The sequence below is a fragment of the Ochotona curzoniae genome, unplaced genomic scaffold (assembly GCF_017591425.1).
Source record: "Ochotona curzoniae isolate NIBS_2020 unplaced genomic scaffold, NIBS_Ocur_1.0 contig_2210, whole genome shotgun sequence".
In the NCBI taxonomy this organism is placed as follows: Eukaryota; Metazoa; Chordata; class Mammalia; order Lagomorpha; family Ochotonidae; genus Ochotona; species Ochotona curzoniae.
Genome location: NW_024465369.1, coordinates 51,685,940 through 51,710,987, shown reverse-complemented (window position 1 = coordinate 51,710,987; position 25,048 = coordinate 51,685,940). Strand labels below are relative to the sequence as shown.

General features: G+C 39.0%; 1 protein-coding gene across 1 annotated transcript in view; it reads left to right on the top strand.

Moving 5' to 3' along the window:
* The window catches only part of DNAH7 (dynein axonemal heavy chain 7), a 231,955-nt gene that overhangs the window by 162,088 nt on the left and 44,819 nt on the right, over positions 1 to 25,048 (top strand). The window contains exons 47-50 of the mRNA XM_040971902.1: positions 1,698 to 1,852; positions 12,622 to 12,812; positions 19,888 to 20,021; positions 20,747 to 21,082. Coding sequence (XP_040827836.1) covers positions 1,698 to 1,852; positions 12,622 to 12,812; positions 19,888 to 20,021; positions 20,747 to 21,082 — 816 coding nt within the window. The remainder of the gene's footprint in view (positions 1 to 1,697; positions 1,853 to 12,621; positions 12,813 to 19,887; positions 20,022 to 20,746; positions 21,083 to 25,048) is intronic.

Below are 25,048 nucleotides of genomic sequence, written 5' to 3'. Positions count from 1 at the left end.
CATTTGCAGCAAAATGGTTAGAACTGGAAGACATTATGTTGAATGAAATAAACCAGACAAACACAAATACTGGGGGAAAAAAAGAGCGAAAGAGAGACAAATTCTGCATGTTCTCCCTTATATGTGAGAGCTAAAATTAAGAAAGAAATAACAGAAATAAAAGAAAGTTCTCATGTGTATCAATTTTGCTGCAAACACAGTGTTTTATCAAGCTTTGTTCAAGATGTTTGTCCCACAAATTGATAGGTTATATATTATATAACTACTATAGTATCAATGACTAATTGATGGATTGTATATTGCATAGATTATACTCTTAATGATTTTGTAACTATTATAAAATTTACCTTGTATGACTTAAGTTGGAAATATTATCTTTTATAGCTCTTGCCTATTTTCATGCTGGAGGAGAGGGGAAGAGAGGGGAAGAGAGGGAAGGAGAGGAGAGAACAGGGCTGCTCTTATGGCACAACGCATTAAGCCTTTTGCTTGCCATGCCAGCATCTTGTGCTGGTCTACTGAGATCAGTCTGGCTGCTTGCTTCCTGCTGATGTGCATGGGAAGACAATAGAAGAGACCCAATTAACCTACCACTCATGTGAGGGACCCTGATGGAATTCCTGACTCCTTACCTAGACCTTGTTTTTTTGCAGCCCTTTGGAGAAAACCAGGAAATGCAAGATATCTTGTCTCTCTTTCTCCCGCTTCCTATCTCTTTGTCATTCTACCTTCCAACTAAAAGAATGAAAGAAAAAGAAATTTTGAAAGAAAAAGAAAGTGATTCTTAATACTAATTACATTCCACACAGGACAGCAATCCATGTGGGTGGATATCATATATTGATGGAAAATACTGGTTAACCCTTCTATGACTCATTAATATCCTGGAAAACAAGCCAGTTTCTTTGTGAGGTGCTGTTCTTGTTCTCACAAAAGGAGGGTACAAGTGAGAACAAAACGTAGGAAAGAGCTCTCTTCCAGTGGCAAATAATCTAATGTCATGAGAAAGTATTTGCACAACAAGTTCATAAACACTAGGCAAATTTGTAATGAACTACTTATATGACACTAGACATTCACATAGACATACTTAAAACCAATATCAGAACAATAAGTATGTTAATACTTAAGGATTTATAGCTACTTGTAAGGCTAGAAGTATAAAAATTGTGTTTTTTGCACTGTATTTCGACCACTGCATTTTTAATGCTCCAGATGTCAAAGAGAAAGAGTTGATGCTCCAATCCCTTCTCTTTCCTTGTTGTTTGAGTACCTGTTAGAAGCTGAAGAGGTGAAGTGACTTGACTAAGGTCACGTGTTTAACTTACGACAGGGCCTACTGAAGAACTAGAATTTTCCTGATTTCCAACTCATTCTTCTTGTTGGTTCTCATTGTGACATAATTTTAAAAGGCAGCAAATGGTTTCAAGGTATAAGTTAGCTTTCAGAGGTTATGATTTTTAGATGGGGATGAAAGAACATGTGAGAGTTTGTAAAAGGCTTATACTTGTAGTTAACTTTTCTTCATGTCTCAATCTAAATGTCTTTGTTTTAAGAACATTATTTCTCATAATAGGTGAAAAAAATCCAAGCATTACCCTAAAGAAGAAACTCTAAGAAAAGTGTTGTGAACATTTTAAAATAGTATTAGAGACAAATCATGACTTCTCCATCTCTGTATTTCTCTTCCTTGTCAGGAACGCAAGAAGGTGGCCTCTGATGATAGATCCTCAAGGACAGGCTAATAAGTGGGTCAAGAACATGGAAAAGGCCAATAGTCTTAATCTTATTAAATTAAGTGATTCCGACTATGTCAGGACTCTGGAAAACTGCATCCAGTTTGGAACCCCCGGTATGTACATGGATTACAATTGTGTATTTGCAGAAATAACTGGAGAGGGCACAGTGATCTTGAAACTGTGTAAAGTGTTGCTTTATAAGAAGCAGTATCTGGACCAGACTCATCCTAAATGGTGAGTTTATTCAACTCCTTATTGATAATCAAATAAGATCTTTAGAGTGTATCAACTGTAGAAGTTTAGGAAGCTTTTCTTATCAGGGTTCTTTTGTTATGTTTCTCAAGTTTAGTTGTTTTAAGGCTTATCTGTCCCCCCTCCTTTTTTTTTTTTTTTTAGTTCTGGATGCTGCTCTACCCTCACATTTTAAAAGCCCCTTAATATGCCAATAGCATAGCAACACAGCCTTAGTCTGATTTTCTCTTTATTCCGTTTCTGACTTACCCTCTAAAAGTGGCAGAGGAGAGCACAGATTTGACCCACAGAGCTATGATCTGTCCTGTCTGATGGAGCAATCGGAAGCTTAAGAGGGAGTTTTTCAATAAAGTACTTACGCAGATGTCCCATTCATGAAAACTAAAACAGAGTGCTTGTTATTTGAGTAAGTTTAAGTTATTGGCAGTTATTTAAAATTAATGTGATACCAAATTTTTACTGTGCATCCAAAATAGATGTTTATTTAATACCAGAGCAAGTTTAGTGTGTCTCACTCTTAGAGCTAGTATGATATCCAAGAGCCATAGCAAATACACCAGGTAATCACAGATATTTTATTTGCACATATTAATAATGAATTAACCTTTATACACTCATTATAATTTTAGCTTATGTTAGGATAAACAAAAACTGAAAAGGAAAAAATGCTGGCACCAGTGCTGTGCATAGTAGCCTAAGCTTCTGCCTGAAGTGGTGGCATCCATATGGGCATTGGTTTGAGTCCTGTTTGCTCCACTTTCAACCCACCTTCCTGATCATGTCCTAGGAAAGCAGTGGAGAATGGCTCAATTTCTTGTGTTCCTACACCAACATGGAAGACTGGTCTCTCTTTCTCACTATAGATCTGCTTTTCAAATGAAAATAACTTTTTAAAAACAAGAAAAATCCAAGTCTACTTACAAAATGTATATGTTTTACAAGCACTTACAAAATGTATATATTTACATGCACATATTGATATTAAAGAGAAGAGGGCTAATTCAAAAAGCTCATGAGATACATGCTCCATTTGTTATGAACTTCATCAAGTATCTCCATATATGTGTAATGGAGCTGTGTAAGTGATCACCACTGGGACCAGTCAACATATGAGGAGGCGCACTGGCTCTGGTTTCAGAGCATGCACCTCCTTTCACTCAGTTTTGGGTTCAGTGACCTTCCTGGGATTCAGTTTCCCTGTCAATGGTTAAGGGGCAGATACGCATTAGTTCTTGTTGCGTACTTAAGACAGTGTCTAAGTGCTCAAGGTCCATGCTATTTTTGTTGAATATTTACTACATAACTATTCTAAATTTTGTAAACATTTTTTTCAGAGAGAGTATGATGGCAAGGGCTGGACTGGGCCAATGCTGGGTGCCAGAACTCAATTTAGTTATTCCATTTGAGCCATTGCTACTGCTTCCACAGGTCTGTATTAGAAAGAAGCTGGAATGAGGAATTGGAGCTGAATATAGAACCCGTGTACTCCAAAATGGATTACAAGCCTCTTACAGAGGCTTTATCCCCATGTTAAGTGTCCACCCCCATGTCACCTTGAAAGAATGTGAAGGAGAGGCAGAGAAAGTGCACTTTGCGATTCACAGGGGTCAGCATAATTGGAAGGAGTTGTCACCTTAAGTCCCTTAACCAAAAAGCACTTAATTTCAATATTTAAATGATTTTCCTTGACAGTGTTAAAATGATTAAATGATCATTGGCATCCTCAGAATGTGGTTGGCATTCTGAGACTTCTATGATCCTGGTGACATGTTCTGATATTAAATTATTTGATTTTAAAAGAGAAAGGGCCATTGAGGATGTCTTCCAGGAGGTGTTTTTCAAAATTTGGGTCCCAGGTATCAGAAGGAGGAAATGCCAGCCTAGTGGTCTTGATTGACAAGGTAGTCATGAAATGCAAGATAGAGTCAGGACAAGCATTATGTCAGGAACTTTTTGTTTAAATTCTATATGCCTGTGTGCACTAAGTCAAGACTTAAGATTGTCTGTTTGAATTGTGGCCACAAAAATAAAAAGAATCCAGTATCTAGTCCAGCCAGTTCATGTTATTAACAAGGCAAGTGAAGCATTAGAGAATGGTAACTGAATGGGCTGACCGAGACTAAGTAGCCAGTGAAGGGGAGTGAGTGCTAGAAGCACTCCACGAGCCTTTCTCCAGTGCTTACCGTGTCACGTGAGCAGGTGGGCAATGCTACCTATTGGGATAAAACAAGTATATTTTTAAATGCTTAGTGACTATTTACAAAGATCGCATGTTAATCATCAGAGAGAAGTAAAAAATATATATTTTAAAACAGAAGATGGCAGATTTTTTAAGCTACTTTTGTATTTTGTCTGTAAGTAAAGGAACTGATTGCCACTTTAGCTGTAGAACAGGGTCGGAGGACTCTTCCCTCAAAGAGGTTTTCTTTGGCTACTGGCCTGTTCAGGGACTGTGGTGTTTGATCTGTTCTCCCTTACTGCCAGCCTACCTCGCAGAGATTGTCACCTGCCTGCCTCTGCTTTAACTAGAGTTAGGCCTCCCTTCTCTTTGTTGTTTTGAGTTTTTAAGGCAAGATCCACAGGAGAAAAAAAAAGTATTCTGTTTTAAAATGAAAAGATTGGAATCCAGTGTTCTAAAAAACAAAGCTATAGAGGCCGGTATGTGACACTGCTTGGACATGACTGAGTTCAGGTCTTCACAGTCCAACTCACAATTGAGCTTCCTGCCAGCACACACTCTGAAAAAGAGCATGGCTGATGTACTTGGATCTGTGCCATCAGCATGGAGGACCCAGATCGAGTACCAAACTCCTGACTCTGGCCTGGGCCAGCCTTCAATGTTGTAGGAATTGGGGGAAATGGATCAGTGGGTGGAAGATCTCTGTTGGTTGGATGTCTGGCTGGCTGGCTGTCTGCTTCACTCTGCAGTCCAATAAAATTTATTTTAGTAAAGGGACATCTATACCAAAACAGTTACTAGCTATGCCAATACATAACGTATGAATAGACTATTAATTATATAAATATTACAGATAAAAAATTAATTTGTGAAAATCTTTCAGTGACTCCATATTGAATCCATGGAAACATCTTCACATCAATGCAGCCTCTTTCATATCTGAGCCTTCCTTCCTTACCTTCCAAAACTTTACTTTTCTTTCTCTTTGTATCTGACAACTCAGGAATGTACAACTATTTCTATTTGAATGTTCTTGTTATTTGCTTCTTTGTTCATCTCTTTAATGAGCATTTCTTTTGTGTATCACAGAAGACACAGCACAAACAAGGCAGTCTCAGTCTCTGCTTTTTATGAGTTTGAGCTTGAAGGGGCTAACGGAGACTGCTGGAGACATCAAGATTAGTGCAGGGTACCTGGGAACAGGCCACACTCACAACATGGGTTTGTTTTATTTATCTTAGCTTCTGGTTGTACCTTGGTTTGGTTGCTGACTGTGGTCCTTAACTCATTTTTTGCTGATTCAGACCCTGGATACAGTGGCAATAGCTAAGAAACTGGACTTATGCCACCCATAAAGGAGATTTGAATAGCATTCCTGTCTGTTCTTAGTTCTTAGTTTCAGCTCTGGCCCAGGGCCAGCTGTTGCAGGCACTGGGGCATGAGCCAGCTAATAGACTTCACTCTGTTTGCCTGTCTGACTTTCAAATAACTAAATAGCTTTTAAAATAAAACTTCTTGCAGTGTCAGAAAGGAAAGTAAACACACAATGGAAAACAAGAAGTAAAATTTGATAGATTTGAGTCTAAAAATCTTAACTTTAAGAAGTATTACATAAAAGAAACTAAAGATGCCAGTATTGTAGCACACAGGTAAACTATTACCTGTAGCCACTGGTTCCCAGATTAGGAGCCATTTGAGAAGTAAACCAGCAGATGAAAGATTCACTCATTCATTCAATCTTTCATTCATTCTCTCTCTCCTGCATAAGTATGTATGTGTGTTCCTGTCTCTCTCTCTCAAATAGCAATAAAGTTTTACAAGAGAATATTAAGCAATCATAGATTATTCAGTTTGTTCAAATTTAAGCTATCAGACTGCAGTAAAATACCTAAGACACTAGGGGAGTATATTCTTTGCCTGGATATTTGATAAGATTTTTAGTTTGTCTTAAATTTCTAAGGCTTAGCAATTTTTTTTGAAAAAAAAAATACATTTACTTATTTATTTGAAAGAGAGCTTTAGAGAGTAGTGAAGATGCAGAAACAGAGAGAGAGAGAGAGAGAGAGAGAGAGAGAAGGGAAGACTGAGTCTCCATTACTGGTATACTCCCCGAATGTTCAAAATAACCAGAGCTGTGGTGGGCTGTGGACAGCAGCCAGGTAGTCCATCTTGTACTCCTATATGCCTAACAGGAGCCTAAACACTTGCACCATCTTTTTTTTTTCCTTCTTTTTATTATTATCTTTATATGATACAGTTCCATAGGCCCTGGGATTTCCCTTATCCCCTCCCCAATTCCCTCGTGCCCTCACTGAGTTCCCCTATATCATTACTATAGTATAGTTCTTCATAACCAGCCATATGTCCTTCATTGAGGGCATGGACAATGGTAGAGAGTCCACCTTCCTATTGTTAAGAAAGTAATTAACAGTTTCATTGGGAGTACATCTTTATCTAGAAGTAAAGATGCATACTGCATTGTATCTTCACATCTGGATATCATAGTCTCCATTACACAGATACTGTACATCCCCTTAAATGAAAAGCCGCAATACAAAATCAACGACAGGAAGAAAAATAGAAATTTACCACACCATGAAGTTAAATAACATACTACAGGATATGATAGTCTCCGTTACCAGTTACTGTACATCTCCTTAAATGAAAAGCCACAATACAAAATCAACAATAGGAAAGAAAAAAGAAATTAACAACACCATGAAGTTAAATAACATGCTACTGAATGACCAATGTTGCTGAAGAAATGAAATAGAAAATTTAGAAAATTAAGAGGCTTCCTGAAGAAAATGATGCTACTGTATGACCTACATACAGTTTTGCTGAGTCATTGAAGAATTTAATCAGAAGAAAACTGTTTTGAACAGATAAAACTAACAAAAAATAAAAATCCGGGAGATAAGGTTTCCACTGATCTTTGTTGGTGAAATGTGTCTCCTCTAGGCAACAAATAGATGGGTTTTGTTTTTTAATTCAGTCTACTACTCTATGACATTTAATTGATGAGTTTAAGCCATTTACATTAGGGGTTAATACAAATAGGTGGTAATTTGGCTGTGTCATTTTAGCAAGGGGTTGTTCATTGATTTAGTCTTCTGTTGTTAATTCACTGGGATGTTCTTCACCTTTGGTTTTGGTGGGTGCTATTCCTCTTCTCTGTCAAGAGAACATCTTGAAGTATCATTTGTACAGCAGGTTTGGAAGAGGCAAGTTCTTTTAACTTTTCTTTATTGTGGAAGAATTTTATTTCATTTTCAAAGACAAGGGAAAGTTTTGCCGGGTACTTTATCTTGGACCGATAATTTTTTTCTTTTAGAAGCTGGAATATGTTGCTTCATTCTCTTTTTGCCTGTAGAGTTTCCTGTGAGAGATCTCCTGTGAGTTTAATTGGCATTCCTATATATGTCAGTTGATTATTTCCACATGCACATTCAAGGATCTTTTCCTTATGTTGGAGAGAGCTTCATTACCATGTCTCTTGATAAAGATCGCTTTGGGTCATGCCTGTTGGGAGTTCTGTGCCCCTCCTGGATCTTGTTTCCCAATTCTTTCTGTATACTAGGGAAATTTTCCTTTGTTATTTCATTGAATACATTTTTAAACCCAGCCTCTCTTTGTGTACCTTATGGGTCTCCTGTAACTCTTACATTTGGCTTTTAATAGTGTCTTTGAATTCTTGAATACTTTTTTAGCTTGACCCAGCTCTGCTTCCAGCTGTTTTTTGTTTCCCCTTGGTGACAGAAAATATCTTCTAATTTTGAGATTTTTTTTTCTTCTGCCTCCTTGATTATATTTTGGAGACTCTCCATTGTACTTAATTTGCTCCACTGAATTCATTTGCTTTTGATACATAAGCTTTCATTTAATTCCAGTGTGACATATTCCTTGAATTCCTTGAATGTCTTTGTTTTAAATCCTGTATCCCACATTTTCTAGATGTATTCCTTAGTGAACTCATAGATTGGTAAAAGGTTTTGCTCCTTTGCAGGGAAGTCTTCAGTAATATTCATTGTGCTTTTGTCTCTTCTTTTGCTCTTGGTCATTGTACTTCTGGTTAGCAGATTCTTTTCCTTCGGGCAGGTCTCTAAGCTCTGTTACCCACAGGTCTACAGTTCAGTATTACTTATTGTGGTTGGTACATGGCCCTTTGTTTGTGGTCACTTGTGCCACTACCTTCAGCAAGTTCCAGGTCTGGGTTCTCATTTAGATTTCCATCATGGTCTCTGTAGACCCAGCTCCTGGCTCACCAGTCTCCAATTCCTGTGATACCATGCTACACCGTTCTCTCCACAACCTTTCTCCCACTTCCATTTGGAGCAGGTCCCAGGATGAGGGAGACACCAGGTGTCCTATATAGCTAAGTTGGTGATGGTGGTGATCTTGCCAGATCCTGTTGGCTATTCGGTTTGAGGGCTACATGGACCTATTTTCACCCATACAATGACATAGTCAGTATTATTTTCCCTGTTTGGACCAGTGCAATGCATATAGCTCAGTAGTTCACTTCCAACTCAGCACATGCACAACTCAGTGTTATCCCTTGCTGTCTTAAATTCTTTGCCACACTGTGAAACGGTGTCTCATGTGCCACCACCAGAGTTCTTGATCTGCTGCCCATCAGGTCTGAGGGCTACCTAGATCTGTCTTGGGTGGAACCTGGAGGATGCCATGTTGTTGCAGTTAACTGAGTCAGAAATGAGTTCACTCCCGGCTCAGTGCAAGTGCAGTACTGTCCATAGCCCAGCCTCCTTAATCAAAATGGTACCTGATTTGGTTCTGGGTGCAGACTGGGCTGTGAAATCCACCCTGTTCCCACACCATCCCTCTGGAACCTGCTGCTGTGTCTCTGTTCCTGCTCAAATCAAAAAGACCAGCTGGATGGGCATTTCTTTGTCTGGGTTCACCTCCTGAGCTCCCAGTGAAAGTCCCTTCCCTGCTGGTTGCTGGTGGAGTTCCAGCTGCCAGTGTAATCTGGAAGTCCACTTGCTGACTGCCACTGGGGTATCAGTCACTGCAACACCACACCGTTGCTTTTGCTGCTTTCCTGTGTCTGTTGTCTCCAGGTACCCTTCTGCTGTCTTTCTGTCCTCTCCTATTTCCTGGAATGTGCCCCCTCTGCTTCACACTGGCTGATATTTGTCTGTGTAAAGATATCCTTACCCTATTCTACCATCTTGATTCTCTGACTCAGCCACTTTGCATCATCTTGTGATGTTTCTCCAATAGCACCGGCAGGGAGCTTCCTCACAAATGAAGTTGCCAAGACTTGAACTGGTACTCCTGTATAGGATGCCAGCATCACAAGGAAAGCATAACATCAGCCCCTGCAGATGAAGTTATATAATATGTAGGATTTGTTTATAAATATACAAAGATGACAAATGGATAAGACAAGATTGGCTAAATTTTCAAGGGTTAAAATGAATGATTGATACAGTAGGTTCATTGTGCTATTCTCTTTGCTCTTGAAAAAGCTTGGAATAATCCACAGCAAATGTTACCAGGAAATCTAAGCACAATGAAAAATGAGTGCAGTGTGGCTGATATTGTGACATTGTAAATAAAGCTGCCACCCGTGACACCAGCCTGTTAAATGAGCGCCAGTTGGAGAGCAGCTTCTCCACTTTTCAACCACTCCCTACTAATGTTCCTGAGAAATGCAGCAGAAGATGGCCCCAACTGCTTAGGCCCCTACCCCATGTGGGAGACCCTGAAAAAAGCTCTAGACTCCTAGCTTTAGCCTGGCACAATGTCATTCATTTGGACAGTATATCAATGGATGAAAAATTCCTGATCTATCTGTCTGTCTCTCTTACTCTGTGTGCGTGTATGTGTGTGTGTGTTTGTAACTGAGTTTCAAATAAATCTTTTAAAAATCATAATAAAATAACAAAAGAAGTACAAAACTGATGGAAATATTCACTATAATGTTAAAGGTTAAAGCTCACTAGCTGTAAGAAATGGAGTCTTTAAACTCCATTTGGCTGTTAAGTTCTGCTGTCCCCTGTCATGCAGAACACGGGCACATCACAGCCAGAGTCCGGATCTCAGGGCCTGTGTCTGCTATGGCTGCACACAGTTGTCTGACCATGGCTGGTTTGATCAGATACCAGTATCCTTGCCTGAAAGATGCAAGTGGAAGTGCCATTTGTAACTCCCAGGAGACATTCTTGAGATGTTTCTACTTTTGCAGTTTCTGCCTTCTTTCTGATGGCTAGAATGTGGATATGATTTGACAGGCCATGTTGGTCAATAAAAATCATATGTAGAGAACAGTGAAGTGGCAGGTTAGTTGTAAGCTGGACTGCTCACATGCTGTCATTAGAGGATTCCCTTGTTGCTGCAGATACATGTTCCCTTTACTGACACCACTATTTGTGGGGGTGGGGGTGGGCGGGGCTGGCGTGGGCACAGAATCTGTATGTTTGCCATAGGACCTAACCTCACCTACAATGGACAAATGGGCAAATACACTGATGTATAGTTTCCAGAAGAAAAGATAATTGACTAGGCACCCTAAGAGGATCCTGCTGTTAATCACAGCATCTTTAAGAGCAACCTAAGTAATAAAAAAATGAACATTTTTGATACATTGTGGTGTTCTTATATTATTTAACCATGAAAATGAGCAGAAAGCAAAAATGAGTTATCATCTGTAGGAGCTGAAACCATAATATTTAAGGCAAACATTACCACATACAAAATCACGCCAGGAGCCAGATGCCTAGCTCATATCATTGCTTTTGTATGTCCTGACTTATTTGCCTCTGCCTGTTTGATCTGCAGATCTTGGGTAATAAGCGCCCATAGTTCTTAAAGTTTCAGAGAAGATGAGAAAATTTAATGCCAATATGATATCTACCATTTTTAAGTACAGTGCTATCTTGAGGAAACAGGATTCACTACAAGCAACAAAATGAATACTTGTTAGAACTCTCTCTACAGCTTTGGGAGAAAATAATTGGCCAATAATAATAGCTTTGAAAAATGTTCATAACTGTTAACTATTAATTCCACTTCTAGGAATCCTGCCTGATTAATGAAAAATGAACACAAAGGTTTATTCAAAAAGTTATTCACTGTAGCATTACTAATAAGAATGGGGAAATGTAGGCAACCTAAATAATAGATTAGAATACTTAATACATTGTAATGCACTCATATTATTTAACCATGAAAAATAATTACTGTGTGCAGGCAGAAAATAAAAATGAGTATAAAAATTGTCTGACATGGCTGCTTTGGCTAAGAGTTCAGCAGGTGGAGGAAATTAGCAAGAATTAACTGTAGGAATCCAGTCAGCCAAAAGTAGCCTGTAGGAAGAGTGTGTTTGCACTTTCTCTGTGGTAGAGGTGAGCATACCTGTCATCTCAGCATCCTGGTCCCTTCCCTTCCCACCCAGATTGCACATCCAGACCTGATGAGGCATCTCCAACAAAGCTCCCTGCTCTAGGTTTAGCTAAACTAGCACATGAAACATCGAGAGACAAGACTTTAGTTTAACAAATGCACCAAGAGCCCTCACACTATCACTCACTTTTGACCCAGGAATTCCTTCTCTGGAGTGTTATCAGAAGAACATTTTATAAAATTTAAAGTTTTATTTATATCGGTATTTATACTATTCAAAACAGGAAATAGTCTAAAATCTAACAGTAATTTACTGGTTTAACAACATGAAGGAGATGCTAATATGATAGTTTATTATATAGTAACTAAAAACATTTACAAAACTTTTTAATGACACAGAGGAATACTTATACTGTAATGTCAACCAAAATGAATAGGATGCCAATTCTGGTATATAGTTTAGTCTCAACTATGTATGGGAAAAGATAAATAAAACACTGCTGGAAAGGAAAAGAATGTATCATGACATACATAGGTTTGTAGCATGTGTCGATCAGCTTATATATAGTATGATTTAATTGTGTAAAATGCTTAGTGGAGGGAAAAAAAGATGAAGTCTGATGGGATGATTTTCTATGTTTTGATACTTTGCTAAACTTCCCACATGTACAATAATTGTTAAGTTTTACAATTAAATGCAGTGCAATGTGTAAATTTAAATTCAGGAAACCATTGAAATAATTACAGCTGGAAATACTCTTCCTCTAGTGAAGTAGATAGCCAAACCTCATTGGGATTCGTCACATGAATCCCAGCTGGATATGGGGCACCAAATAAGACTGTGGCTAAGGGATTTGGAAACAGACAAGACGTGCATGTAGACCCACTGCTTAGGCTCTTCCAACAGGCATGCAATTATGTTTGAGGCATTCTTTCTCTAAATCTGGTGGGCAAAAATGGTTTGGTTAGAGACTGACAACCAAAGTAGTTTAGACAGCTGGAAGAATTTGGAAGATTGAATATTGGTAGTAGATATTTAAAATAATACTAAATCTTTTGTGATTTTACCCCCCCCCCCCCCAGTGTTGCTAGAAAATGTTGGAGAAGAGCTAGACCCTATTCTGGAACCTCTTCTTCTCAAACAGACTTTTAAGCAAGGTGGCAGCACGTGCATCCGGCTTGGGGACTCCACCATCGAATATGCTCCCGACTTCCGCTTTTACATTACTACCAAGCTAAGAAACCCACATTATCTGCCTGAAACATCAGTAAAGGCCAGTATCCAAATGAAGTTTTCCTTCTTGACTTTTATAATTCATGACTGTATTTTTCTGTTGAACAGTAAAAGCACATCTTGCTAAGAGAAATGGGTTTTCTCCTTTTAAGCCATTTCTTGAAACTGCTGTTAGGATTTCTACGTCGCTTTTTGTATGTTTAGTGTGCGAGCGAGTAAGAAGGGAGCCCTTAAGTGGGCTGTGAACAAACGCTGTGCATATCAGAATGTAATTTCTATCTGATATTGTACGAATATTTTCATTATTAAAAATAGATGACATGTTCACATTCTTTCTTTGTCATAAATGATAATATGCTAATAGAAACACAGCTCTAATCTTTCTTCTCAGACTAAGAATGCTGCTATCTGATTTTATATACTGTTACTTTAAAACATTTATTAGGATCGTCATTCTGTTAGAATACCAACAGTTTCTTTAAAGAGAAAAGTCAAAGTTTCAGTAAGTGATTAAAATTACTTTAGATGATGTGCAAGTGAATTTCTGGAGTGTTAGGGATCACACCTTCGCTGTTTTCTATCCCTAAGTCTTAGGCCTGTTTGGCATTTAAAAAAAAAAAATGTTTGTGGAGTGAATGAATGAGTTACTCAGGAAAGAGTATCACTTTGGCTTGCAGAGGCACACAGGGAACACACACAAAAATATCTGTTCACACTTGGACGATTGCACAGAGATACCACACACATCAGTCCCTTGAGTTCACATTCTCTGCTTTACTAATGAATGAATGTAGGTGCTTTTGTGCAGACACAGAGGAAGAACTAAGCTGATATAATTATTTCCCTTCTAGATAAATAAATGTGATCTCTACTCCTGCTATGTTGGCATTGTAACTATAATAATGTGTGTGCAAAGCAACTCTTTTGAACGGCTAGGAACATGTGGAGGAGCTACAAGCCAACTTTGCAAGCCCAGAGTTAAGAACATAGTAGCATTCCGTATGCCAGAAAGACCAGCAGAAAGCTGTCAAGGGCTTAATTTCCAAAATAGAATGTTAAAATAAGGGAAATTATTGGCCAATTGTTTCAATTAGTTAAAACACAATAGGTTAGGAAAACACCTAAAACCGTATTTTGTAATTTCTACCTGCTAGCAAAGGGGAACATTCAGTAGTAGGTAAGAGCATGAGTTCAATTGCCATTACTTAGGTTTGAATGCCAACTGCGTCATTTTCCTGGTGTGTGATTGTGAGGCTGTCACTTAACTAAACTTTCCCTAATCACTGAAACAAGAATGATGAAAGTCTGTTTGTCATAGAATGCTGTAACAAGTAAGAAACTGTAGAAAATACTTGGGGGCCAAGTACGGTGGCCTAATGGCAGGGATGCTTGCCTTGCACTCATGAGGATCTTATGTGGGCATCAATTTGTATCCTGGAGGCCCTGCTTCCCATTCAGCTCTCTGCTTGTGACCTGAGAAAGCAGCAGAAGACAACTCAAAGCTGTGGAACCCTGCACCCATGCCGGAGACCTGGAAAGATGCTCCTGGCTTCGGATAGACTCAGCTCAGCCCATGGCAGCCATTTGGAGGGGTGGGGGAGTGAATCAGATGGAGGACCTTCCTCTCTGTCTCTCCATCTCTGTATATCTGATTTTATAATAAAAAATAATATTTACCAAAAAACTTGAAATAAGATTCAGTTGATAGTGCTATATAAAATTAAATATTAGTGTTATTATTTTACTTCTTAAGTGGAAACAATGACAATATAATTAAACAGTGGAAAAATTCTCAAAGACTTTGTTAGAAAAAAATTTTAAATGGCATGGAACACCTTTTTTACTTTTCAATAAAATGTGAAAATACCACTTATAGCATTCTTATTTTACTAGTAACTGATTATAGTGCAACTCTCATAAAACGCTGCAGGAAGGAAACTGATCTATGATGCAGTGTTGAAATCCCCAAGGTTCCCTAGAGTGTCTTATTGCTTCATTATTTTTAATTGCTAGGATCGATTAAACAGGGATTAGAAGACATAGTGGTAGTTACTAACTTTCACTTACAAATTAGAATACTTCCTCTTAATCTTATTTTTAGGATCCTTTATGTACCTTTTGCTTTCAAAAACCCACAGGAGATGGGTTCATGCTGCTAATAATCCTTCAGAGTCTAAATGAAAATAAAATTATGAGAGAACATTCAGGTGATTTTTAGTGTCTATTCATGAATAAATAGCTAGATTTACAAAATCTTGATTTTGAAGGCTCTAACTAATGGAATTTGAGTGAACACATTTTGATGTCTGGGCACATTGAAGTATAAGTGGTAAAATATGAAGAATCAACATGGCAGAATCGGTTAAGGATATCTTTAAACAGACAGAGAAATATCAGCCAGTGTGAAGCAGAGGGGGCACATTCCAGGAAATAGGAAAGGACAGAAAGACAGCAGAGGGGTACCTGGAGACAACAGACACAGGAAAGCAGCAAAAGCAACGGTGTGGTGTTGCAGTGACTGATACCCCAGTGGCAGTCAGCAAGTGGACTTCCAGATTACACTGGCAGCTGGAACTCCACCAGCAACCAGCAGGGAAGGGACTTTCACTGGGAGCTCAGGAGGTGAACCCAGACAAAGAAATGCCCATCCCCCGCTGGTCTTTTTGATTTGAGCAGGAACAGAGACACAGCAGCAGGTTCCAGAGGGATGGTGTGGGAATAGGGTGGATTTCACAGCCCAGTCTGCACGCAGAACCAAATCAGGTACCATTTTGATTAAGGAGGCTGGGCTATGGACAGTACTGCACTTGCACTGAGCCGGGAGTGAACTCATTTCTGACTCAGTTAACTGCAACAACATGGCATCCTCCAGGTTCCACCCAAGACAGATCTAGGTAGCCCTCAGACCTGATGGGCAGCAGATCAAGAACTCTGGTGGTGGCACATGAGACACCGTTTCACAGTGTGGCAAAGAATTTAAGACAGCAAGGGATAACACTGAGCTGTGCATGTGCTGAGTTGGAAGTGAACTACTGAGCTGAATGCATTGCACTGGTCCAAACAGGGAAAATAATACTGACTATGTCATTGTACGGGTGAAAATAGGTCCATGTAGCCCTCAAACCGAATAGCCAACAGGATCTGGCAAGATCACCACCATTACCAACTTAGCTATATAGGACACCTGGTGTCTCCCTCATCCTGGGACCTGCTCCAAATGGAAGTGGGAGAAAGGTTGTGGAGAGAACGGTGTAGCATGGTATCACAGGAATTGGAGACTGGTGAGCCAGGAGCTGGGTCTACAGAGACCATGATGGAAATCTAAATGAGAACCCAGACCTGGAACTTGCTGAAGGTAGTGGCACAAGTGACCACAAACAAAGGGCCCTGGTTTCAATTGCCTTTCCAGGGCACAGATAGGGAGCTGGATGGGAAGCAGGCCTGCTGGGATTAGAACTGGTGCCCATATGTGATCCCGGTGCATTCAAGGCGAGTGCTTTAACCTCTGTGCTATTGCGCCGGGTGCTGTTAAGCATCATTGTTTCATTAAGGAAAAGATGGCAAGAGGAAATGATGTCACATCTCATTATTTATGATAATTGGAGAAATTTTGGTAGTATTTTCAAGAGTAAGAAACTAGCATTTCTTTTCAGTTATTGATAGTGAATACTGAGTTTTCAAATACATATGACAGAAAATTCTCCTTTTGCCCATGGTGTATGAGGTGCTCCCTGTAGGTTCTGCCTATGCTTTCTCCACTGATGGAACTCTGGATTTCCCCAGTTGCCCTCAAGTGCCTTGCCTTTGTCTGCTCTATTGGTGGTTGGCCTCACTAGCAACAAACACTCCCAACCCCAGACTACATGTTGAAATTGCCTGTGGGACTGTTTAAGCCCTCTCTGAATACCCAGGACACACTTAAACCCAATTAAAAATCACTCTGTAGGTAGAACCCAAACACCACTGACTTTTACTTTCCATGAGATACTTCACCAAGCCTGTAAATGAGAAACCTAGTATCCTATAATGGTGACCCTGCAGCCTATAACAATATCGATGTTGCTTCTTTTTTTTTTTTTAAGATTTATTTTTATTATTGGAAAGGCGGATATACAGAGAGGAGAGACAGAGAGGAAGATCTTCCCTCCAATGATTCACTCCCCAAGTGAGCCCAACGGGCCGATGCTATGCCAATCCGAAGCCAGGAGCCTCTTCCGGGTCTCCCACGCGGGTGCAGGGTCCCAAAGCTTTGGGCCGTCCTCCACTGCTTTCCCGGGCCACAGGCAGGAAGCTGGAAGGGAAGCAGGGCTGCCAGGATAGAACCGGCACCCATATGGGATCCCGGGCGTGCCAGGCGAGGACCTTAACCACTTGCGCCACCGCGCCGGGCCCTCGATGTCGCTTCTTAAGTGACCACTAATCACCCTGTGAGTTTTAGGTTGGAGAGGTCCTACCCTAGGAGAAGCCACCCTTGACAGTGGACCTGCATTGGGAACCCTTCCTCTGTCCTCCTGTCGCATGTTAGGCTTACCAGAGGTTAATTTTCTTTCTTTTTTTTAAAATTTATTTTTTAAATAACATTTTATTATGTGACACAGTTTTATAGGTACTGGGATTCCTACCACCCCTTCCATAGCCCTCCCCCATGGTGGATTCCTCCACCTTGTGGCGTGACCACAGTTCAAGTTCAGTTGAGATTCCTTCATTGCAAGCATCTACCAAGCATAGAGACTGGCATCTTATTGTCCAGATAAGTTCAACGGCTTTTTGGGGAGACCTTCTCCTAGAGGTTAATTTTCTAAGGTATAATGATATTTATTTGGGAAAAACAGAGCATTGCAATGGGATTATGTATTCTTAGCCACCTGTGGACATGTTTAAGGAGGTTGAATTAAATAAGGAAGTTTTTAAAGGCACAGGTAAAGATTACATCTGATATTTAGAAATGTTACTCTGCCTACCACATGACAGTTATTGCTGGGCAAATGTCCTTGTAGAAGGACTTTTTGTGAAAGGTCACATTTGCCTCTGTATGATGTTGTGGCGGGATCTTTTATGACAGTTACTATCAGGCAGTTGTCCCTAAGAACCCTCTTTGCTGGCCTTCCAGCTTTATTTCTTTTTATTGGAATTGACACAGGCGACCACATTTTGATTCTGACAGCTTTCTCCTTCCTTCCACACTGGTGAGAGACCTTATCCTCTTGGAGTTTGTACTAATTTTGCACAATTAATCTCCCCCAGGGCAAGGATCAGACCATATCTTTGTAGCACAGAAAATGATACCTAGTCACTGCGTTCTTTTTTCCGTATGAAATGCCTTAGGGAATCATCCTAAAATGCCTGCGATTTTAGGAAATAAAAAACAGAAAGCACCTCCGTAAAGAGAGATCATTGACATCCTGATTGTTCATTCACTAAGCACGTCGGGAGCATTATTGTGTGCCAGTCGATAGAGCTAGCTGTTAGACCCAAAGAGATCATCCCTGTGCTAAAGCTATACTTCTGTAGTTGGGGAGAGAGACAAGAGACAGGTAAGCCTATGATTGCATACAGTATAACTTATGGTATAAGGAGTTAGGATCCTATGAGGAACTATAGGGAGTGATAGCCTTGGTGGGATGGGGGCAGAAATTTCATCTAGAAGTGAACAGGAGGTGGTATCACTTGATCTGCACATTGATTGATGGGCTGTATTTAGTGACACTATAGGGGAAGGATGTGCATATATAATAAACCTTGAGGAATTAAGAAGCATTTCATATGAGTTGATGCATATAGGCTCATGATGGTGAATAGTGGGAGATGATGCATAAGGCAGAGGTGAAGAATTAGCTCAAGAAATAATGGCAGGCAGACTGCAAAAGATGGAAAAACAGGGGCAGCACAACAGCGTAGTAGGTGAAGGCTCTGCCTGCTGCACAGGCATCCCAGAGGGGCACAAATTCATGTCCCAGGTGCTTCACTTCCTATCCAGCTCCCTGCTTGAAGCCTGGGAAAGCAATGGAATGATGGCCCAAGGCCTTGGGATCCATGTGGGAGAACCGAAAGAAATTTCTGGTGCCTGGCCCTGGTTCAACTCAACCCCAGCAATTGTGGTCATTAAGAGAGCAAATCAGTAGGCAGATAATCTTTCTATCTCCCTTTCTCTCTGTAGCTCTGCCCTCCAAACACAAATAATATAAATCTATTTTTTAAGGAAAAAAAAAAAAGGAGATGGAAAAACAAACAAGCAAGAATCTTACGAGAAACCAAGGACAAGTGTGTATTTCCTGGCTTCCTGATGGTCAGAGCCAGAAAGGTCCTGTGGTTCATTGTTGTGTGCACAGAATGGTGCACGGCGGCACCGAGGGGGGCAGAGGGATGAACAGTGGAAAGAGGTGCAGGCGGAAGGCTTCTATAGACAACGTCTTCAGTAAGGGTTGTGGTGATGCACAGAAAAAGATGATCCCATAGCTAGAAAGGATGATTGGAGCAATAGAATGCTAGATTTGTTGTTGTTAGCTTTTTAATGAGATCTGGGTCGTCTACATATTTATGAGAAGGAACAAGCAGAGGAGGGCTTTTCAAATATAGGCAGCAGAGAGATCGAGCTGAAGCAAGTAGGAATTAGCAGACATAAAATGTCAATTCCTTAGGGCACAATAGTGGCCCATTATCATACTGTAATAACCCTTGCCCTCAGTGACAGCTAGCTGCAGTGATCTTTTCCTCTTAACCAATTTTGTAAGATTTCCTTTGCCTGTTACATCACTAGGATCCCTAAAATGTAAGTCCATTAATCCAGCCAATGTGAAGAAAGGGTTCTAACTGTATTCTAATTGATTTTGATGTAACAGTTGTCCAAAATCCAACTAACTTGAAATGAGGATAATTTTATGACCAAATCAATCCTCTGAAGTATCACTGCTTGGGACAGGCTTTAATATGTTTTTCTGATGATGACAAACTTTAAGATATTACTAATCCAACAATGTTCTCTTCAAATTCTGCTTTCACAAATACTGTGGAAGTAAGTTAAATACCTTATACGGTCAGAAGTTGAGGTATATTTTCGGTGACTTCCTTCAAAAGAAAAAATAATGATGCAGTTTTGTATTTTCTTTCACTTCCAGGTAACATTGTTAAACTTCATGATAACTTCAGAGGGAATGCAAGATCAGCTCCTGGGAATTGTGGTGGCACGAGAAAGACCCGACCTAGAAGAAGAAAAGCAAGCTTTGATATTACAAGGAGCTGAAAACAAAAGGTTCCAAATATCATGAAACAGAATTTCTCTTATTTGTTCTGAGAGCACTTAGAATGGACCGAAGTACATATTAATGGTCTCTTTAGTTAGATTTAACAGGCACACTGAATGGGAAAAACTCAATGTAAAACAAAAATCGCAGTGTCCCTATGTTAATTTGCAAAACTAGATCATTGAGTAGATTTTTTTGATGCAAATTCACAGGCAATGGGGAAGTAGAAGGCCTGCCACAAACCAAGAAAGTGTATTTTCAACTGTTCAGCAAAGTTTTAGTGCAAAAGTTGCAGTATTCATTATGCAGCCTAGGCTGCTTTTCACTGGAGCATGTTATGAATGAATATGGTGCATCCCACTCTGCTTGTAATATCTGCATCATAGGCAGAAAGGGTAATGCTTTCTAAGTCATATAAAATTTCAGAAAGTAAATGGAGTGATACTGTGTGCTTGCTCTAAGCTAAGATACTTGATGGCAGTGTAGATTGGCTTGTCATATATCTGTCTAGCTACCACATAAAATGATTGCTAGGGAATTGGAGCAGAAAGACCTGTCTCTGTGACATTTTGCAAGATGAGAAATTAATTATACAATATCACCATTATGTGCATTTGTCATAAAATGATGCATTTTTTAAGGTTACAAGCTCTTTGTTTCTTATAATAGAAAATACCATGAAGTGATTTTATATGATTTCTTTTTCTTCTGGGAAAACTGTGCTTTATTCCAGGCAGTTAAAAGAAATAGAAGACAAAATTTTAGAAGTTCTTTCATCTTCAGAAGGCAATATATTAGAAGATGAAACCGCCATTAAGATATTATCTTCCTCCAAGGCTTTGGCTAATGAGATTTCTCAAAAGCAGGAAGTAGCTGAAGAGACGGAGAAGAAGATCGATGCCACCCGCATGGGCTACCGCCCCATTGCCATCCATTCCTCCATCCTGTTTTTTTCTATTGCTGATTTAGCCAACATTGAGCCCATGTACCAGTATTCATTGACGTGGTTTATTAATCTCTTCATCCTGTCTATTGAAAATTCAGAGAAATCAGAAAACTTACCCAAAAGGTATGTGAAGAAAGTATTACTATGAAGTAATGCATGAAACTTAATTTGTGCATTTCATTGTTTGCTCACAGTGCTGTGAGATTTTAGCTGCTTACCTAACATGAACATGATTAATCATTATACCAGAAATAAATCTGAGGGTTATAGATTGGACTAATGTGTTATAAATTTAATCTGCTGAGAAATTATTTAGAGGTATTTAGGATTATGATGTAATGCTATAAAGAGAAGACACTTGCTTCTTTTTACCATTTGTAAATTATCTTACTGTTTGGAAGTATGGTAAGAATAGTTAATGCCCCAAATGATATGACTCCTACTTATTATAAGCCTGCATTCCAAAAGTTGCAAATTTACATTTTGGAAATACACACATAATTGATCAAGTATCTGGGTAAAACAAGCAAGCAAACACGATCGTGATTATTTGTGATTAGTTATTTTTATAACACAAAAATGCTTTTTTTACTAATGATTATTACAATAAACAATAGAATTAAGACTTAATGGTAAACTAAATAATACTATTTGATTTGTTATCAAACTAATTTAATTTGGTATTTGAACATGTTTTTAATGTAATATGAGCAAAAAGAATAATTACAACTTTCAGATTTTATGACATTTTGTTAAATAGAAACCTAGATTCAGCATTATTTTCACTGTTAGTACTCACTAAGATAACTCGATTTAACACTTAATTCACAGTTAAGAATCTTTTTTTAAATCCAAAATGCTAATTTCACTGAAGCATGAATTGAATTCCTTTCATTGGTGTGCTAAATGTCTCAAATTTTAAATCTACTTAGTCATGGTGATTTGGGTAGTAAATGTCATTTGTTATTTTATAGTCTTGACTCTGAGACCAACACATGCTTCCAGCTCTCATTTGGGGCTTGGTAAACAAAAAATGTCAAATGTCTGCCCACGAGAGAAGCAGGGAAGGAAAGGTTATTTCTCAAGGAGAAATACAAACACATGATGTTGGAGTTTAGTTTTCTATGTTGAGATTTTCTTGTTCATGACTGTGTTATTCCTCTGAAATCTTTAAGTTGATTATTGAAATTTGAAAAAAATTAATAATGTTACAGTGGATTCCAGTCATTTGTATTAGAAGTTAGTTAACTGAACATGTGGGTTAGTTTTCCACACTAGATTCCTTCCTTGAGGTAAAGACTTAAAATTAAACTTCCCAGCACTTACTACAGTGCGTGTCACCTTATAGCCATGCCAGTCAGGCCTCATAGCCTGTTCACTTCAGTTCTTACTTTCTACCTTCATTAAAACAATAGCCACAAAACTGTTATCTTCCTAACTAGGTTAAAATCGAGGTATTTGCTGGCATCTAGAAGATTTCTCTGTTATGCCACTTAAAGGCATTTTCAGGATAAAATTTAAAAATCATACTAGCTCTGTGCTTTAGAAATCGTGATGTGTACTTTATTTTCTTGTTATATCCAGTTAGAACTCATCCACGTTATGGCATCTGTTCATACCTGTAGCTAGAGCCATTTGCAGCTTTTAAAACCCAAATCTTTTTCACACAAAACAAAATGTGACTCTTTTTAGCTAAAATCCTTTATCTTAAAGGGGAAAAAAATCAATAGTGATCTTAAAAGTATAATCCTAGAACCAGAGTAAACTGAGGAAAATAGATTTTAAATCTGTTGAAGTTGCTGATGTGCTCATAGCACTTTGAAGACATCAGAAGTATTTGCCCAGTGAATTTGTTTGACTACACCTCGGCACCTGGCACCTAACTCAAGATACAAACAGTACACAGCCCAGAAACCCCTCCAGTGTCCCTATCAAGTCACCAAACTCTCACCCAAGGTCGGCATAAACCAGACGAGCGTCCAACCGTGTTTTACAATTTTATACAAATGCAGTCACACAGCGCATGCTCTTTTGTTCCAAGCATCTTGCACTAAACATTATGGTTGTGAAATTCCAATATATAGTTTTATGTAGGGGCAGTATTATATTTACTTTTAGTTAGTTTTCCTTGGACTATTTGTTGGGATGATACAGTTAAAAACTAAATATTGTCCTAACCCATAAATTCTTTCCATAAAGGTAATGGAAAAAGCAGCTTTATTATTGAATAAGCATTAAACCAGAATGTGATATGCATCACAGGCCATCTGCACAGACTTTGCAAAGATGAAGAGGAATCTCATCCACTCTTGAAAGAATGGAATCAGTATAATGCCTTAGATCATGCTTACTTCAGCCTAACTTTACCTGGCAGTTGAGATAACTGTTAGCAAGCTGGCTTTATCCAGAGGAAAAGGAAATGTTTCATAGCTACAAAACAAGAGGCAGTTTTGAAATTCCTAGCAAAGTAATTCCGGGAAGTTAAATTCCTAACCACGGAAATTAGAAAATTGGGATGCTATCTCTCTTAATGTCTCTGTTTTAAAGAGAAGGCTCCTGGGTCTTTGAGAAAGATTTTTTAAAGTATGTGTTTTGGCGGAGGAAGGGCACAGTTGCCTAGTGACTAAAGTCCCTACCTTGCATAGGGACTTTATGGGCCAGTTCGTATGCTGGAGGCCCCACTTCCCATCCAGCTCCCTGCCCGTAGACTGGGAGAGCAGTTGAGGATGGCCCAAAGCCTTGGAACTCTGCACCCATGTGGGAGACCCAGATCCTGGCTCCTGGCTTTGGATCAGCTCAGCTCAGGTCATTGTGACCACTTGGGGAGTAAATCAGCAGACAGAAAATCTTTCTGTCTTCTCCTCCTCCTTTCTGTATATCTGACTTTCCAATAAAAATAAATAAATCTTTAAAACACATATGTTTATATATGTTTTATTTGAAAGGCCAGTTTTACAAGACAGAGAGAGAGGTCTTCCATCCACTGGTTCACTCACCAAATGACAGCAATGGCCAAAGATGAACCAATCAGAAACCAGGTGCTTCTTCTGGTTCTCCCACTTGTGGGAAGAGACCCAACCACCTGAGCCATCCTCCACTGCTTTCCCGGGCCCTTAGCAGGGAGGCGGTCCACCAGTAATGCAGCCAGGATAGGGACCAGTGCCCACACAGAATGCCAGTGCTGCAGGCAGAGGTTTATTGATTATTTCCAAAGCTAGAATGCCAAAATTGGGATAAAGGTATTCTGTTTTCAAACTTCTGATATAAATTTCTTTTCTGAAGTTATTCAGTATTCAGTTCTGTTATATAAACTTGAATGATTATGTATCACTGTATCACTCATCAACATTGAGAATAATTTTTTTTTTATTTTTGACTTTAATAGGTTGTTAAAATACTATATTTTAATCTGCATTTTGTTGTTAGTGATGTTGAACTTGAACTTCTACCATGACTGACTCTTATAACTATCCTTACTAGTCTCCCTTCAGTCTTCCCACTTACAAGCACAAAGTTATGTTAAAGGGCAGATCTTTATTTTTCTTGGAAACACAAAATGTAACTTTGTGTAAGTAATTCTACTACATGTGTGATCAAGTTAGTGCCCTGATGGCAAGGCAGCTTATTAGCATAATGATTGGCCAGAAACTGTGTGATTATTTAAGTCTTCTAAGCATTCATTCAACTGTATCTCAGCAACTGTTTCCTAACAAACTTTTCATTGGAGTTTTCTACTGGAAATGATGTATATAGATAGATAGATGATTGTTCTGTTTATGGGAATGCTGTAAGAAGCTAAAATACTTAAACTAGACAAGTAAGGAAAAAAGGAGAAATAAAAATAAAGCTAGGATGATTGGCACCTTAAGATATCAATCTGGAAATGGCCATGAGCTGCACTTACTGATGCATTTTTCTGAGACACATTGAAATATAGTTTTGCTTAATCATAATAAAATGACTTTAAAAAATATTTTGGGTAAATCAGTCTGCTTAGAGTATTTGGTCATTAATCCTTCTCTCACAATAGCTCTCCACATTGTCATGTAACTGTTCATTTCTTTTGTAATTGTTATATCCTATGTAATA